Source organism: Electrona antarctica (assembly GCF_951216825.1).
Source record: "Electrona antarctica genome assembly, chromosome: 3".
NCBI lineage: Eukaryota > Metazoa > Chordata > Actinopteri > Myctophiformes > Myctophidae > Electrona > Electrona antarctica.
Window position 1 is genome coordinate 17,605,554 of NC_136808.1, and position 16,064 is coordinate 17,621,617.

Consider the following 16,064-nt stretch of genomic DNA (forward strand, 5'->3'; position numbering starts at 1 on the left):
ATATACAGTATACAGATGTCATGACACAGGTCTTTAAAACCATCTGACATTTTGTTTAAAAAGGCAAAATATGGCCGACTCCAGAGGAGAAATTGTCTTAAAGGTCTTAAATATGACTGATAGGTCTTAAAAATATAACTTAATGAAGTTGCTGTTTAAAAATACTTTTATAAAGTTGCATTAACTTCAGTCTTGCGTGTATTGATCACGCTGCGAAATGAAACCAACATTGAATCGATAACGACTAAAAACTCAACCTGGATTGCCTAAATTAATTTACTTGGCAGTGATTCTGGGACATTTCTCTTTCAGACTTATTTTTCCAGTATGATTGTGAAATGGGTCTTATTTTGCATTCATAAAAAAGTCTTCTAGTTATTTAACTTGTTGAAAACCTCCAGATTTTCTTTTCTTTTTTCTCTCAGTGTAGTGTCTAACCTGGATATAAATATTTTTTACCCTGTAGTATTAGTTCATAATTAATGATAAGTTGTACTTGTACATAGCCCAGTGGTTTCCAAAGTGGGGGTCCCCAGGAGACGGAGTAATTAAAATTTTAAATAAGTAAAATTGTTATAAGGCATTGTTTGAATATCACCACTATACATGACATTTGGGTCCCTACTAGCACAGAATCGTTTGGCTTGGGGATCTATGGGCGCTTAGAAACATGAATTTTCGCATGAACCTTCAGCTTCCAAGTCATACTTAAAATATAACTTAGACTGACCAGTACATTGAAGCTCATGTTATGCTCAGTCATACGATGGTGTTGTGGTGTGAAGAACGGTATTGAGTGATTTTTGTATTTCACAGTATGTAAAATGTGTACATTTCAAACGAAAGCACAAGTCCATACAAAAACTGTTGCATTGTGGACGAAACCATGAAAAGCACATGACTTGTTTAAATCAGGGTCCACCATTTTCAAATCAGAACATTAAGACGTTCAAATATACACTTCTATAAAAAGAAAATACAGGAAATCGTATAAAGAAAGTTTATAACTTTGATGGCACCCACAAATTAGTCAGAGTAGCCTTCATTTGGAAAATTAACTATTCACTAATAGATACATCCAGTAATTAAAAAATGTGATTATATTATACTTTACAATTACAATTTTGGCATTTAGCTGCTCGTACTAACTTATGAGTGACTCGACAATGACATGGTACTGGCAGTAGGCCTACTGGCTCTATTGTCACTATGGTGCCTTGAAAGTGCATTACTGTCTGTATTTGAGTACAATTTTACTTTAAATGCTACATTTCATGGGAAATCTGTTTTACGCCACTATCGGTACATTTCTACATTTTGGGCCATTCCAAGTATTCAGTGCCATTTGTGTCCCCAGGTCATAATACAGCATATCTGTGTAAAATAAGCAAAAACACTAATTCCAAAAAGCTTATCTTATACTATTTAAGGTTTTCTACCATAGGAAAAGTTATTTGTACCTCAGAGTGAAATAAATATCCAATAATCAATCAGTTATGCAAAAAGGATGATACTGTATTAGTATGCACACAGTGTCTGTTACATTAATGACTCGAGTCTGCTGCGCCACCAAGGTTACGTGACTGCTTGGCGTTGCTTGCCAAAAAAGCTGCCAAAAAAGCTGGGACCGAGGCTACCTTCTTTGTGGCATGCGACACCGTCCAATTGAGGGGCCAAATAGCCTACATACTGTACAGTACCAGTAATGCAGAGAGTTAATTAAACAGTGCGTTCCCTTGATTTTATTGGAGGGAGGTGTGCAGGAATAGTTTTGGGTTAAAGGAGCATTCAGTGATTTGGGTGATTTGGGAAAAACCCTGGTCCGCCCCGGTAACAAGATGTGCACATGCATGCACTACAGTGGGGGGACACACGACAGGCCAACATCACACACAACCAGGCCCGCCCCCACTCGATCATGATTGGTGGAAGGCCCCTCTATCCTGATTGGATGAAGGCTGGGCCACCTAGCCAAAAACGAAACCTAAGGTTTTTTGACCCCAGGGGTTAACTGGGGACAGGGAGAAACTCCTTATATGGTCAGCACACTATAGTACGGAGGATTATCACAAAAAAATAAGTGATATTTGAATTAAGTGAAATCACTGAATATACCTTTAACGTACTTTGGTTAGAGAGTTTAAAGGGGTGGAAAAGGTGAGGGAGAAGAAGAATAAGCAGGAAGAGAGGGGCTGCTTTTGCTGGAGAGACAGCTTTTGTCTGAAGGACAGTTTAGCTTTGCACACCTCGGTTGCAAACACCTGATCCCTCCAATAAAATCAAAGGAACACTTACACACTGACTGTTTAATTAACTCATTAAACTAATAAAATCAAGGGAACCCCTGTGTTTAATTCACTTCACTCTGCATTACAATATAATATATATTTTAAATTACATTTAAGACCCAATATTTCTATAAATTGCTAAAAACCTGTCATTTTGGGGATAAACAAGAGAGAGGGTACATTTCGATCTGATATTATATGATACTGTGCATGTTCAAATCATGTAGCCTATAGGCCTACTTTACATGTCCGTCGGCCACCGGCCTACTTGAGAACGATGCAACTTGGGAATCTGATAATACCCGTTGTCAACTTGTCATAGCACCCGTTTTAACTATCTGTCTGTGTCCCTTTTGTGCCCATATAATAATAATAATACTGTATATAAAGATCTCTGTATCTGTCTGTCTGCCTGTGCCTGAAGAGTGCAAACTCACTGTGAAAAGTGGACTGGTTAAGTAATCAATTGGCAGGTGTGGGGTTGCCATGGCCATCAATTGGCTGAGGCAGAAGCTGGAAATTGGTGGTGGGGGTTGGGCTCATTAGGCCCACTGGCAGAGCCTGACCAGAACCTTTTATGGTGGTTCTGGACAACGGTGCCTCAAGGCCGGGCACTGCACTCCCTGTGGGGGTGTGGAACGCGTGTGTCGAATTTGAAGTCGGTGGGGCAAACGGTTCTCGAGGTGCATTACAACAGTACACACACGCAGACAGGTCGGAGACGTGGTGCATTTTAGATGATTTCCAAAGCATTTGAAGGAAACAAACTACAAAAAACAACCAATTTAATGTTGAGTTGGCAAACTTGGCATCTGTATCCTGTACAATATTGGGGATTGTTTTATAGGAATATCTTTACTCGTCTCACATGTTTCTGCATCAATATTTAATATTTTCTCATAGTTTCATGAGTGATAACCAAATCAATACTATTCTCAGATTAATTAAACAAGATTAATACGAATAACGATTTTTAAACAGTTTGAAAAACAACATAATTTTATTTTCCATGTCATAATTATTTCCTGTGCGAGGAAATTCATTGTGTTTACTCCAGGAGCCGCTGTAGGGAAAAACGTAGGGGAAAGAACTGTGCTTGATGATGCTGCTGCCGGGTCAAAGGTTATTCTCTGTCACCACAGTCCACAAAGCTAACAGGAGGACTAACCACGGGACAGGTTCGGTGGTTTTAGCAATTTTTTAACAAATTCTAGCTCTAAAATGGCCAAGAAACGGAGAGAAAAACGAGAGGGAGAATGCCTGCTGTCTTCACCACACGAAGAGGCGAATCCCGACGAGACACATGAAGAACCGAAAGGTAAATGAACGACGGGAGCTAACGGTAGCATAGCCGCCGGTTAGCGTTGGGAAGGTAGATCCAGAGCCTGGGTACTCTTTGATATAATATCGCCAGATTTGTATATTTTACGGTGGTGTGGTGTCACTGTCACAGAGCTTTACGTGAGCTTCTAGATAGGCAATTTCAGCCAAAACACATTGAAGTACAAGTTTTACTAAATAGCTGCATATGTGACCCTGTCTCGATCAGCACAGCCGAGTCTGACTTTTGTTACTTTCGTATCATACGAAAGCAAAAGTTTAAAAATATATATCTGACTATGATAGTCTTGATACAAGGCGAGACTCGGAGGAAATACTTTCTCACTACCCGTAACCGTCATGTCAAAGTTGCGATACGACGTTAGAGAATAGGTCAAATATAAAACATTTCTTCCGGGTCGTAGGTACCCTGCCCTAGAGCCTAGACGAGTCTTCTCGTGAGCTGCTGCTGAGACCAGTGCTTCTCAAAGTGCGGTCCAGGGGCCCTTGGGTGGGTTCCAGGCCGGTTCCCGAGCTAAATCATTGCCCACCTCCAAAAAGAATTGTAGAGTAGAGCTGCTCGATTAACCTTACGTGTGTGTGTGTGTGTGTGTGTGTGTGTGTGTGTGTGTGTGTGTGTGTGTGTGCGCAAGCAACTGTGCATGTGCATAGCAGCTGTTTTTCTTTTGCTCAGGAAGCCAAAAGTATTAATTTCTATTTGGCATGATTTTCAATAGTGTATTTATAGGACTGACTAGTGAGAAGACTAGCATGAAGTTGTTACAGTATGAAGTTCTGTTATTAGTTACAGCCTTACAGGAAGGGTGTGTGCATTTAAATTAATTTGTAATTATAGTATTACATGTCTATACACATAGATATGTGTGAAACTATATAAATTATGGCCTGCATCAAATCCATCTCCTCTTGGGGAAGTATCATGTTCCGTTTAGACATTTGTAATTAGTGATGCAAAAGTTACAACACATTACACAATACTAACTGGCTGCTTGCCAGTGGCGTTTCCAGGAATTACATTTTGGGCAGGCAAGATATGTTAATTGTCGTCCCCCCGCGCACAATCGTAGCACTAAAGGTTTTCAAAGAGATATACCTGCCAGTAGACGAGTAGGATACAAAGGCTGAATGAAAGGCATGCATTTAAGTACATTTAAGTACATTCCAATGGGTGATTGAGGGTCGCGCTCTACCGGGCGCAAGTTATACGATTACTACTAGTCGATCCGCCATCTGAAATGCTACCGTTCATTATGAGTGGTAATCAGTCAGAAATATCAGGGCGGTTCAGCTCAAGAAAATATTTAAAAAAGCGTCCCTTTATTTTAGGGAGCGTCCCAACAAGCATCTGATTCTTTCCAATTTGACATAGTTAAGTATATCCTTTTTCCACAAAGTTTGTGATGGGCTTAGGTGGTAGATTTCCACCTAAGCAATATCAAACGTCTAGCTATTAAATAGGGTAACGAAGGCTATAAAGGCTGCCTCCAAGGAAGAGAGCAACATTGTAGGGGGAATCACCCCAAACAGTGCCGTGCTCAATTCATTTTCCTACCACTTTACAGTGATTCAAAGATTCCCACCCCGGAGTAGCATTATCGACCAAGAATGGTAAAAAGTAAAAACTCAAACTCTTCATGAGACTGACTATGTTCAATGCCAGGGGCGGCGGTGGCTCAGGGGTAGAGTGGCTGGATGGCAACCGCAAGGTTGCCAGTTCGAACCTGGGCTCCCCCAGAGTTGGTGTCGAAGTGTCCTTGAGCAAGACACTGAACCCCTAATTGCTCCTGATGTGCAGGATGGTACCTTGCATGGTTTCCTCCGGCATCGGTGTATGAATGTGTGTGAATGGGTGAATGTAATGCACAATCTATGTAAAGGCGCTATATAAATGCACAATTTACCATTTACCAAAAACACAATTTAGATCTGAGGCCGATAATGACACAGATGCTGTCCCGGATTGAAGTGGTTAAATCGTTAATCACAATTATTTGTATGATAAGTGTCATAATCGTGACTGCGCTAAGTCCACTCCAGATAGGAAAAATGTCTAAATGATATTCTCCCCACAGGGACGCAGAATAATGTAGCGGGTTCAACACGTCGGGCTCTCCTCATTCTACTGGCTATCTTTACCTGCTCTGCCTCAGTAATGTTTCTGGTCTACAGGAACTTCCCAGAGCTAAATGAGTAAGTTACTTAATGGAATCTTGATTGTTTTAAATTAAAATGGGTAAATGCAATGCTTAACAACAACAAAGCCCCAGGCTTTCCGGAATGTTTACAGCACAAGCTTGAGGGTGGAGGAATGTTGTTCAAAAACATGAACATTTTTTATCTTTTGGGCGACATTGTCCGGCGATAGCCAATTAATTCATGTGTTGCTTTGTTTAACCTCCACGCGGAACATCCACAGAAATTTGGTTCCTAGTTTCACAGTTTACTGGACCGGAGCAGCGTCATTTACGGTACTCATTTTACATGCGCTTCAAAGCGAGGACATACGGTAATGACAGCAGGAACGTCCACTAGGAAATTTGTATTGCCCAGAGTCGCCTCTGTTCTCCCGTTATTAAAGTGTAGCGTAAGAGACAGCAGCTCATGATCGGTGTTTGGCATGTGTGATAAAGATATTGTCTGTTGAGGATTTTCCCCCCTTCCATGATACCATTCTTAAGGTTAGTTCTTTGTGCTTTTGTTGGTCCAGTTGACCATTATATCCAAATAATAACACAGCTTTATACAGTACTTAATGTTTGATGCAGCATCAACAGATGTTTCAAGTTGTATCCGTTTTTATTTCCACTTTTGAGAATGATTTCTAAATTTAAACTGCAAGACAGCATATTATTGTAAACGCTAATGGCAATGACACTGAAATGTTTGTTTTAGTTTTTTGCAAAACGATTGAAAAGGTTTTACCATTGTAACTGAAGGTAAACTGAGAACAAAATAATTGATCAAAGATTATTTGATTTTTCAGTGATGAAATGGAGAAGATTAAGATCCCCAGAGACATGGATGATGCCAAAGCACTGGGAACAGTCCTTTCCAAATACAAAGACACTTACTACACCCAAGTGCTGATGGCCTACTTCACAACATATATATTGTATCCTTTAAGCAAAGCAAATATAAGGACCATTGGACAGAGAAATGGTAAACTGGATTTTTTGCTTTAGCAATGTTTCCCCTTGGTAATCTATGTTAGTGAGTTAAACGCTCTAGACTTAGTAAACTGGACCTGAGTTGGCTGTGTACTTGGACCACTTTTTCCAACTATTTCCATCTATTCTACACCATAACTCAAGAACCGATCTTGTGCGCCCCAGAATGTGGATGCTACAATATTACATTTCTGTAATAATTGATTGCTGGTATGGCCGCATTCTGTATTAAGAAATATATATATTAATTTTGTCCATTCTGACAAAGGCATATAAACACTGAATTTGAAAAAGCAATGCCTCTTTATTCCAAAACAAAGGGATGCAAGTTGTTGACCTTTTTGAAAGCTTCTCCAGAAAACACTAATGGAATATGCAGCCTTCATCATCACAAAAGGCTTTTTCAGGCTTTTTAAATTAATTTTTCAACATAATTATTATGAAATAAAATGTAAAACCCTACTTTTGCCTCATTGCTGGCAGCTAGGAAATATCACATCTGTAATGTTAAATTATCACCCTGGAAGTATTCATTAGTCAGCCAGTGGTTCTATATTTGTTCCATAGATGGTGCGCAAATCATGAACACACTGGAAAATGATAATTCTACAGATTACCATGCTGATTATTCACCTTAACATTTCTATGTCAGTCTTCAGACATTTGCCATTCCTGGATCTATCTTCCTCAGTATCCTGTCAGGGTATCTCTATCCTTTCCCTCTAGCCCTTTTCTTAGTTTGCTTGGTGAGTACTATGGACAGCAGAGAAAATATGTACTGTATGTATGAGTGATTTTAGACCTGAGCTTGATTCTACAAATGCCTTCTAAATCATGACAGTTTTCTGTCTGGTTTCCAAACTATTTCATGTCAAGGTGGACCCCAAAAATGATATGTAATCTCTCCCATCTGAAAATATGTTGTTCCAGGGAGCCCGCCAGAAGCAAAGATTTGAGTTAAAAACGTTTGCTCTGAAAGAATATATATTCAAAGATTTGCGCCACATTTTCACGATTTTTCAAAAAATAGCAGATCTACAAGCTCATAGCACGGCACCCGGAGCTGTGCTATGAGCTTGTACATCTGCTATTTTTCAACAGCTAAAGTATAACATAATGCTTAAAACATCAAAGGGGTTTCCCGCCTAGAATGGCAAAGCATACTCTTTTTGGTGCGTTGCAGTTGTTACTTGTATCGTGTATAATTGTGATCCGCAATGGCTCATAACACAAATAATTTAATTCTAATATAAATATAGCCCTCATATTTTTCAATTAAAAATATAAGTTCAGGCCCAGGCGGTGGCGTAACCGTCTGGGCACCCGACTGGTAATCCAGTCGCAGTGTGCCGCGGGTTCGACTCCCGAGCCCGACACGGCCTTTACTGCATGTCTTCCCCCATCTCTCTCCCGTTTCCTGTCAGCCTACTGTCTGTCCCTTCAAAAACCAATAAAAGGCGTAAGCCGCAAAAAAAATATCTTTAAAAAAAATATATATATATATATATAAGTTCACATGAAAAGAAAAACACTGACTGTCACCTATATATATTATTTCAATATCCTTTGTCTAGCACAAGCCAATCTGAGAACCCATCGTCAAAAAATTATCGGAGCCCTCTTTTCCTTTGAATTTGAGTCAACAGTCTATCTTGAGAGACTAAGCACAAGCTAACAGCCAGAAGTCAAGGTTCCAAATTTCTGCCTCCTCCGTCCTCCAGCATGGTGGTGAAATTTGTGACCTCCAGAAATATGTGACCACCTTGTGGACATCACATAACGCCAATGTCCGAACAGAGTTAAGCCTAGCCCTAGCCTAAGTCACTAGTGGCTCCCTGTAGCATTCCAAAAAAAATCGATGAATGTATAATGTTATTTATTCACATTTTTATTTTTCATTTATGGTTTCTGTAGGAGGCCAAAAGTGACAAACACTCTTAAGTTTTCCAATTTTGTAAAAATGTGTAGAATAAAAAAAGTTTCAACACATGTCAACTAAAATTTGCGCCATAGCATGCGACACACCGTCAGGTCAGGCCGTGCCAGCCAGGTGTCTATTATAAACAAACTGGTGGGTGTGTGAGGCTGCTGCCTGCTATGCTACTATGGCTTCTACAGGGAATGCAGATTGACTGCCTGTATGTTTAATCTGCAGTGAGAAGCTATCGAACAACAACAAAAGTAACGTTGAAAGACATTTCCAGGGAAAGCATTCTAAATTTGCAGCTCTCCATCCAGCTGGGAATGAGAGAGTGCTGTTGCAGAACTGCTGAAGAAAGTAGAAGAGAGCAAACAATCTTTTAAAAAGTGGATCACATCTTCAAACTCCACCACTGCTGCTAGTTTCATTGCAACCCGGCAGATGATAATGCGTAATTTCTTTTGCGGCTCCAGATGGATTTTGAATTTATTTTTGGTCGAAAATGGCTCTTTCAACATCTTGGGTTGCCGACCCCTGCCCTAGTGGGTCACCCCTGCAAAATAATAAAATGTGTAGACCCAGTCGTGTGCGCCAGTAATTTGTGCCCAACTTATTGAAGTTGTCCCTGTTGAGCACAGAACCTTCTACCTTTAACTGGCTGAAGCACATTGGACTTTGAGCCTTAACCCATTAAAACTGGGAAAGTATCTGTGTCCTTAAATTTTAGTGTTGGATTGGTTATTCAAAAATAGCAGATATACAAGCTCTGTTTTTTTGTTTAATTTTACATTTTTGAAAAAGTCATTTGTAGATTCAGCCTCCGGTATCGGCTGTTTTCAGCACTGGACACAAAAAAAATGAAGAGGTGCTAAAAAACGAATCGCCCTTCAGCCAAACAAGGCCACCGGTCATGACAATCTACCAACCAGATTCCTCAGAGCTGCTGTCTATAGCTCTTATAATAACCCACATTTCAAATCTATTCATCGGTCAAAGCCATGTTCCCCAGGAACTTAAAATGGCGCGAGTAATCCCCCTGTTACGTCATAGAGAGACTAATTTACGAACAAATTAGCAGCTACCTAAGCGAGTGCAATCTGCTGTTCGAATTCCAATCTGGTTTCAGAACATCACACTCCACTGACACATGCCTCCATGCCCTCAGTACCCACCTTACTTGACTAATTACTTTAAAAAAAAAGTGAGCAACAGCCACAATACTAGAGGGAGCGTGAACAACGATCTGGTGCCACCCATTTATAAAACAAATATGGGCAAATTCACCTTCCACAGCACTGCTACTCAGGTGTGGAATGCCCTCCCCCTTCCCTCAAAACAAGCAAATCACTGGCTTCCTTCAAGACAGGCCTAAGAATTCACATGTCAGCAGGTCAAAGGGAGAGGTGATCGCCTCCACCTCTGTAACCTGATTATCCCCCTCCGATTTACTTCAGCCCCAACCTGTACATACTGTATATTTCATGTTTAGAGAAATGTTATTAATGTTTTAAATTATTATATCAATTGTTACTGTTTTAAATTATTATTCATGTCATGATTGTGTGTGTGAGTGTATGGGACCCGAATGGAAACAAGACCGCAAGGTCTTTCTTCGGTGAAATCCTTTTGGGCAAAATGCCTGACTGTACATTGTGCCGTTTGCATTTATATGTTTAATAAAATATTCAATCAATCAAGTGTGCAACAAAAAGGCTTCATGTTGCCCTCCATGAGGCGGTTTAGAGTCCCTAAATATAAGAAAAACAGGCTAAAGAACTCTTTTGTACACCAGTTTGTTCTGCTTTTAAACCAAAATCGGTAAACCAAAGGATATGTTCTATTCTTGTTCCTGTCTGCTTCTGTGATTTGTGTCCTGTAATGTATCTTTTGTAATGTCTTGTGTATGTCTTGTCTGTATCTTGAACGGTGACGTCATGGAAGCAAAACAAATTTCAGTGCAAGCTGACAAAGTTGTATCGTATGTTGTCCTTCAGTCAGTCATTGTGTGTTGTTTTGTTAGTGCTCTGGACTAGGTGCCTCCTTCTGCTATCTGCTGTCATACCTGGTGGGGAGACCTGTGGTCTACAAATACCTCACAGAGAGAGCACACAAATGGTCTCAGCAGGTAAAACCGTTGATGGAAAATTGAAAGTACTGGAACAATTGCTGCAATATTAAGATCCCTTTGTCATAATTTCCTCTGAATATGATATTATAGATATTGCTCCTTTCGAATGTTTACAATTTTTTCCCCCCTTTTTTCTAGGTTGAGAAGCATAGAGGTCATCTAATCAATTACATAATCTTCCTGAGAATAACGCCTTTTCTCCCCAACTGGTTCATCAACATCACCTCACCTGTGATAAATGTGCCTCTCAAGGTCTTCTTCCTTGGAACCTTCTTTGGTAAGTCCAGTATTTGGTTCTGCGTTTCTCTCAGTCAAGTCATTTCCTACAATTTCATCTTTGTGGGAGTATTGTTTGTGTCATTACATCACTGTGTTCCTACTGGCTGTTTGCAGGAGTTGCGCCACCATCCTTTGTGGCAATCAACGCAGGTACAACACTATACAAACTGACCACTGCTGGGGAGGCAGTGTCCTGGAACTCACTGCTCGTGTTGGGCGTACTAGCGGTGCTCTCCATACTGCCTGTCCTTTTCCAGAGAAAACTGCAGCAGAAATTAGAGTAGAATCATCAGACCGCTGAGCACCTCATCTGTCCGGCTGATCCCTCCTCCCCTGTCCTTGGCTCAGGAACAGTACATGCAGCTGTCACTCAAATTGCTTTGTCTTGCCTTATTATCACAAACAGCTGCTGATGATACAGCAGACGGAATCTGTGACCACTGGCAAATTGAGCACTCCTGCATCCAAAATGTATGTGGTCAGATCCTCATGACTGTCACCAAGTACAGTATAAGCCGGCCTCTCCTTGCTTGTTTTTGTTGTTTTTTATATTTATATAGTATTGTGGCACATCTTGTAAATAGAAGAAAATATATCTAAAATTATTAATTAAACAGACACTGTTTATAGGGTTTGATATTGGTGGTCACCAAGATAAATATGCTGCTAGTTGCATTTTTCAAGTAGCACATTCTTTTACTTGCTTTAATGCAAAGTAGGGGTGCATGATTATGACAGATATCCGATCTCCGATTATTTGCAGGGACATACGTGCCGATACCGATTCTGATATTATACAGAGGACCACAATGGAAACAAGCCTAGGCCCTATAGGAGCTTGGCCCAAAGTGTTATTAAAGTATTCAATCAATAAATATACTGTTTTTCCTGAATGAGATGAGTATACAAATTAAATGTAGAATTTAGCCATTGACGGCCACATTATTATTGCATCATCAATATTGGTGAAAATCTGGATTATTTTGAGACCAATCCAATACCGATATGGTATTTTTATAGCCGATATGGACGATTCAGGTTACACTACCGATTATATTGTGAATCTCTAATGCAAAGAATTGCTCTATTGCCTGCGTTTAATTGGGAATCGCATATCTCACCTCTTGTGGTTAAAAATGTCACCTGACCTAAGTGTTAAAATCAGATTGTCTGCCACAAGTGATTTAGAAGCAGCATACAGTATCAAAACAATTTATCCTAGATTAATTTATAATATAAATAATATACATTTATAATTTTAATTTATTTATTTTACCATGCTTGTTATATTTTAGCCTTTTTATGGTGTCTCAAAAGCAATAACTCAAAGTAGTAGGTTGAAAGTGGATTTAAGTTGTTTTTAGTTTGATGCTCATGCCTGTCTTGGCAAATTTATACAGTGGCTTAATTGCAATTGTGACAGGGAAAACTAAACCTGCAGACCTGAACCACTGCCTCTCTCGGCAGGCAGGGGCTTCCTCGGAAGAGGGTTGCGCTGTTGCTGATATTGAGCACTCTGATTTGGTACAGCCATTTGTAACCCAGGTGGGGGTTCCTCAGACCTGTGGTCTGAGGATCACTGAAGGTCCAAGCCCAATTGCCTAGTGGTCTGCGATGCCCATCTGCATGGAAAGGCGTTTTATTTACTTGATATATAATGTAGGTGACCATTATCTATCTGTTGGACAGCCGCTCTCAGGTTGATCTCTCGCTGCTATCTCACTACTGCTTTGTTCTGGGCACTTCAGTAAATATTATAACGGACGGTAGTTAACAACCCATTGCAACACATTGTGCAAGACTCACCAACCCCCCCACCCCCCCCAAACTTGCTAGAGATACTATGACAACATTTGTGCCTTTTAGGCATATCGGAGATGCAATAAAAAAAATCCAACCCATCACATTTCCCCTCTGCAGTATATTTATATCACAAAAAGTGATATAATAATTTCCAAGTCTTAACTGATGATTAATGATACTTGGGCAGGTGTGGCCAGTTCCACAAATTTGACATGCGTAAAATCTGTACAAATTGTAGAGAAGAAACAAAGGAAGAACTCGTATCAAATATTATTTTTGTCGCAGGCTTCGAGACAGAACAAATAGGTCCTGAAAAAAATGTATCCTGTCACCCCCATCCCTTGTCACAAATTTTAAATAGTGTCTACATAAAGCGATACATGAAAGGTTGGAGAACTAGGATGTGTGTAAGATTTAATTAAAATTGTCCATTTCCTGAATACATCAACTTCTGTCCATTGAGAGGCATGCTGATGAATTCAGGAAAGGAGTAACGTGAATCAGTAATGTTAAAATTGTTTGTTTTATGAAAACCAGCCTTTCCTGATGCTAAATCAAGGAAATGTAGATGGGGCATTGATAAGCCAAACAAATGTACTAGCCTGCTGGTATGCTTGGTTTTGTAGTTGTATTTGTGGTGTGACTGCATGTCTGTTTTGTAAATCCCTCTCCAGCCTATGCTATTGTATACTATGCCAGTGTGAAAGAGCAAGTTAACTCCATTTAGTGGATGATCCACCAGTGTCCTTTATAGTTTATATGACTGCCAACTGATTGTGAGGTATATAGCTAAAAGACTAATCCTCAGAGAGATTGTGAGTTGGAGACTGACAGTGCTAACTATACCATTCGGAGGAATAACTTTGGCTTGGGTTTGTAAAGCTACAAATTGGGACTTATTTTAATGAATAGCATGTTATTTTAACCAATAGGGCAATTTTGATGAAATTTAACTATTGCAATGGTTGGAAGTGGTCTGATCTTCCATTCCGGTGAGAAATTACAACCCTGATGTGATGACACACCTATTGGTAATATAAGTTATTTGAAGCAGACCAGATTGGATGCCAGAAAACTGACCTATTGTAGCTTTACCGTTGATTGATTTTGTCCCATATGAAAAATGCTTACTGAATTTGCTTTAATGTATAATTTATTTTGTATTTTTATTTCGTGTACAAGGTTAACTTATTGTTGCTGATCAATAGACATGCAATGTAAAAGAGTTTGATGCAGTGAATGTTACACACGGACAAGTCTTAAAGTCAAACCACACCAATGATTAGCCATGCAACTCCTCGCAATATGCAACTTGCGGTTGATCTTCAAATGAGTTTGTTGCGACTAGTTACATTGGTGCGGTTTGGGCTTTCTGAATACTGATCATTGAAGATCTTGCACATTTGTTTTGAAGCAGTTTGTGTATAACATGTTCTGTTTCTGTCTTACTGTATTTGTAGTATCAATTTAACATCTTCATTCAGGAACAGAATCACTGTCCTACTGTAATCATTGTTTTTATTGGTCTATTCTGTGATTTCCCATACACATTCATATATCCCAAGTTTTCAGTAATTTTGCCATTGTCTATTTCTTGGCTGTTTTTTTAACATGCATGCACATACACTGCATATTCAGTAAAACAGCTTTTATAACCCAAGGATTTCTTATGCGCACAAAAAGGCACATTTACTGTTTCCATCTTTTCTTCCAAATGTTTTTTCGTGTTGAAGGATAATGCAACAGTTGCTAGAGTACATGTGTATTGTAGCACGCAGCAGTTTATGGTGATACATTTCAAGACTGATATTTTAGGCCTACTGTTCATGCTGCTTGTATTTCTCAATGTTTGAATGGGAGCTAGAAAGATTACTTATTAATGCAGTCAACTTTCAAGAATGTATCATTCACAAAATTTGCTAAGACGAGTTCCCCCCGCAACCCCGCTTAAACATCAGAGTAAATGTTTAATCTTGGTCATCTTGTGGGATTTTCATTATCTCTTGTTTACTTTCAGTCTGAATGAAAATATTTGTATTACCACAGGGCTCTGTCAAGTTAACTATTTTGTTTTTGCTGCACACTGCTGTGGGATAATTCTTTGTAATGGCACTGTGTGTGTGAAAACACAGTATTAGGTTGTACAGAATAGTGATGTACTGCAGTATGATCTGTGTTTACAAATACAGTTTAATGTAAATTTCTGAACTATGTACTGAAATTTGCTTTATTTTTTATATGTATTAAACCATTAAACATAACATCTTACATAATACAGTTGTCAATCTATCTTCAAATGGCTAATTCATAAATAAATCACATTTTACCAGTCAGGAAGAACAGTGTTTTTCTCAAAACATTTCAACAAGATTTGGTGCAGAGAGAAAACGGTATAGAGCCCTAGAACTCCCCGGTCAACTATACTGTGTGTGTGTGTGTGTGTGTGTGTGTGTAGACCAAATTAATTTTAACTTTGTACTGGTTTTGCAAAACTTGATTCTACAAGTGTGGGACAATAGATAAGCCAGTGTGAGGTTAGGGGGTAGTCCTTTTTGTTGAGCTGCTTGTGACTTCTGTGGAATATCAATCAGTGGAATATTAATGTTGACTGAATTGCTAAGTTGCATACTACTTTGTCATTTTATTTGTAACTGATGTAACTCTGCGTTGAACTTCGACTTTTAAGTTTACAAATTGAAATGTGTTGCAGTCATGTTTATTACAGTAATGATGTTCATAGTCTCGAAGTATAAATTAGGCATTAGCACCGCCTAGTGGCAATTCTGTAAAAGGGTTGACTTCCAGCAGCCATCAATGTGACTGTGCAAACTGTGCATCTATGGCCTACTATTGACGATATGCACACGGCTGCCATCTTGCCAGCAAGGTGATAACTAGGTGCAACTTCCCATAGACAGCCCATTCATCCAAACAGTCCTATCTAATTGTATTAAATAACAAACTCACCAACATTGCAGTTGTACGGAAAGCTTGAATTATCCTCTATCTGCAATGTGTTTGTTTAATAAAAATCCAGATGATTTTTTTCTAAGTGCTGGAGTTTGGAAGTGCTCGTTGACTCACTCAACAACCCATGTGTACCACCTGTTTTGAATTTGATCATAATGCAGGAGGCA

The 16,064-nt window shown here is 39.4% G+C and overlaps 1 protein-coding gene across 1 annotated transcript; it reads left to right on the forward strand.

Moving 5' to 3' along the window:
- The first annotated feature begins 2,944 nt into the window (after positions 1–2,944).
- Positions 2,945–15,260, forward strand: tmem41b (transmembrane protein 41B). Its single transcript, XM_079498067.1, has 8 exons — positions 2,945–3,102; positions 3,440–3,606; positions 5,702–5,819; positions 6,613–6,741; positions 7,449–7,542; positions 10,738–10,842; positions 10,984–11,122; positions 11,239–15,260. Exons 2-8 carry the CDS (start codon positions 3,510–3,512, stop codon positions 11,406–11,408), a joined length of 852 nt encoding a protein of 283 aa, XP_079354193.1. The 5' UTR covers positions 2,945–3,102; positions 3,440–3,509; the 3' UTR covers positions 11,409–15,260.
- The last annotated feature ends 804 nt before the right edge of the window (positions 15,261–16,064 follow it).

Coding starts and splice junctions, on each gene's coding strand:
- tmem41b (XM_079498067.1), top strand. CDS start 3,510: ATGGCCAAGAAACGGAGAGAAAAACGAGAGGGAGAATGCCTGCTGTCT. Junction 6,742..7,448: donor TACTTCACAACATATATATT/GTATCCTTTAAG, acceptor TTTCTATGTCAG/TCTTCAGACATTTGCCATTC. Junction 10,843..10,983: donor CACACAAATGGTCTCAGCAG/GTAAAACCGTTG, acceptor CCTTTTTTCTAG/GTTGAGAAGCATAGAGGTCA.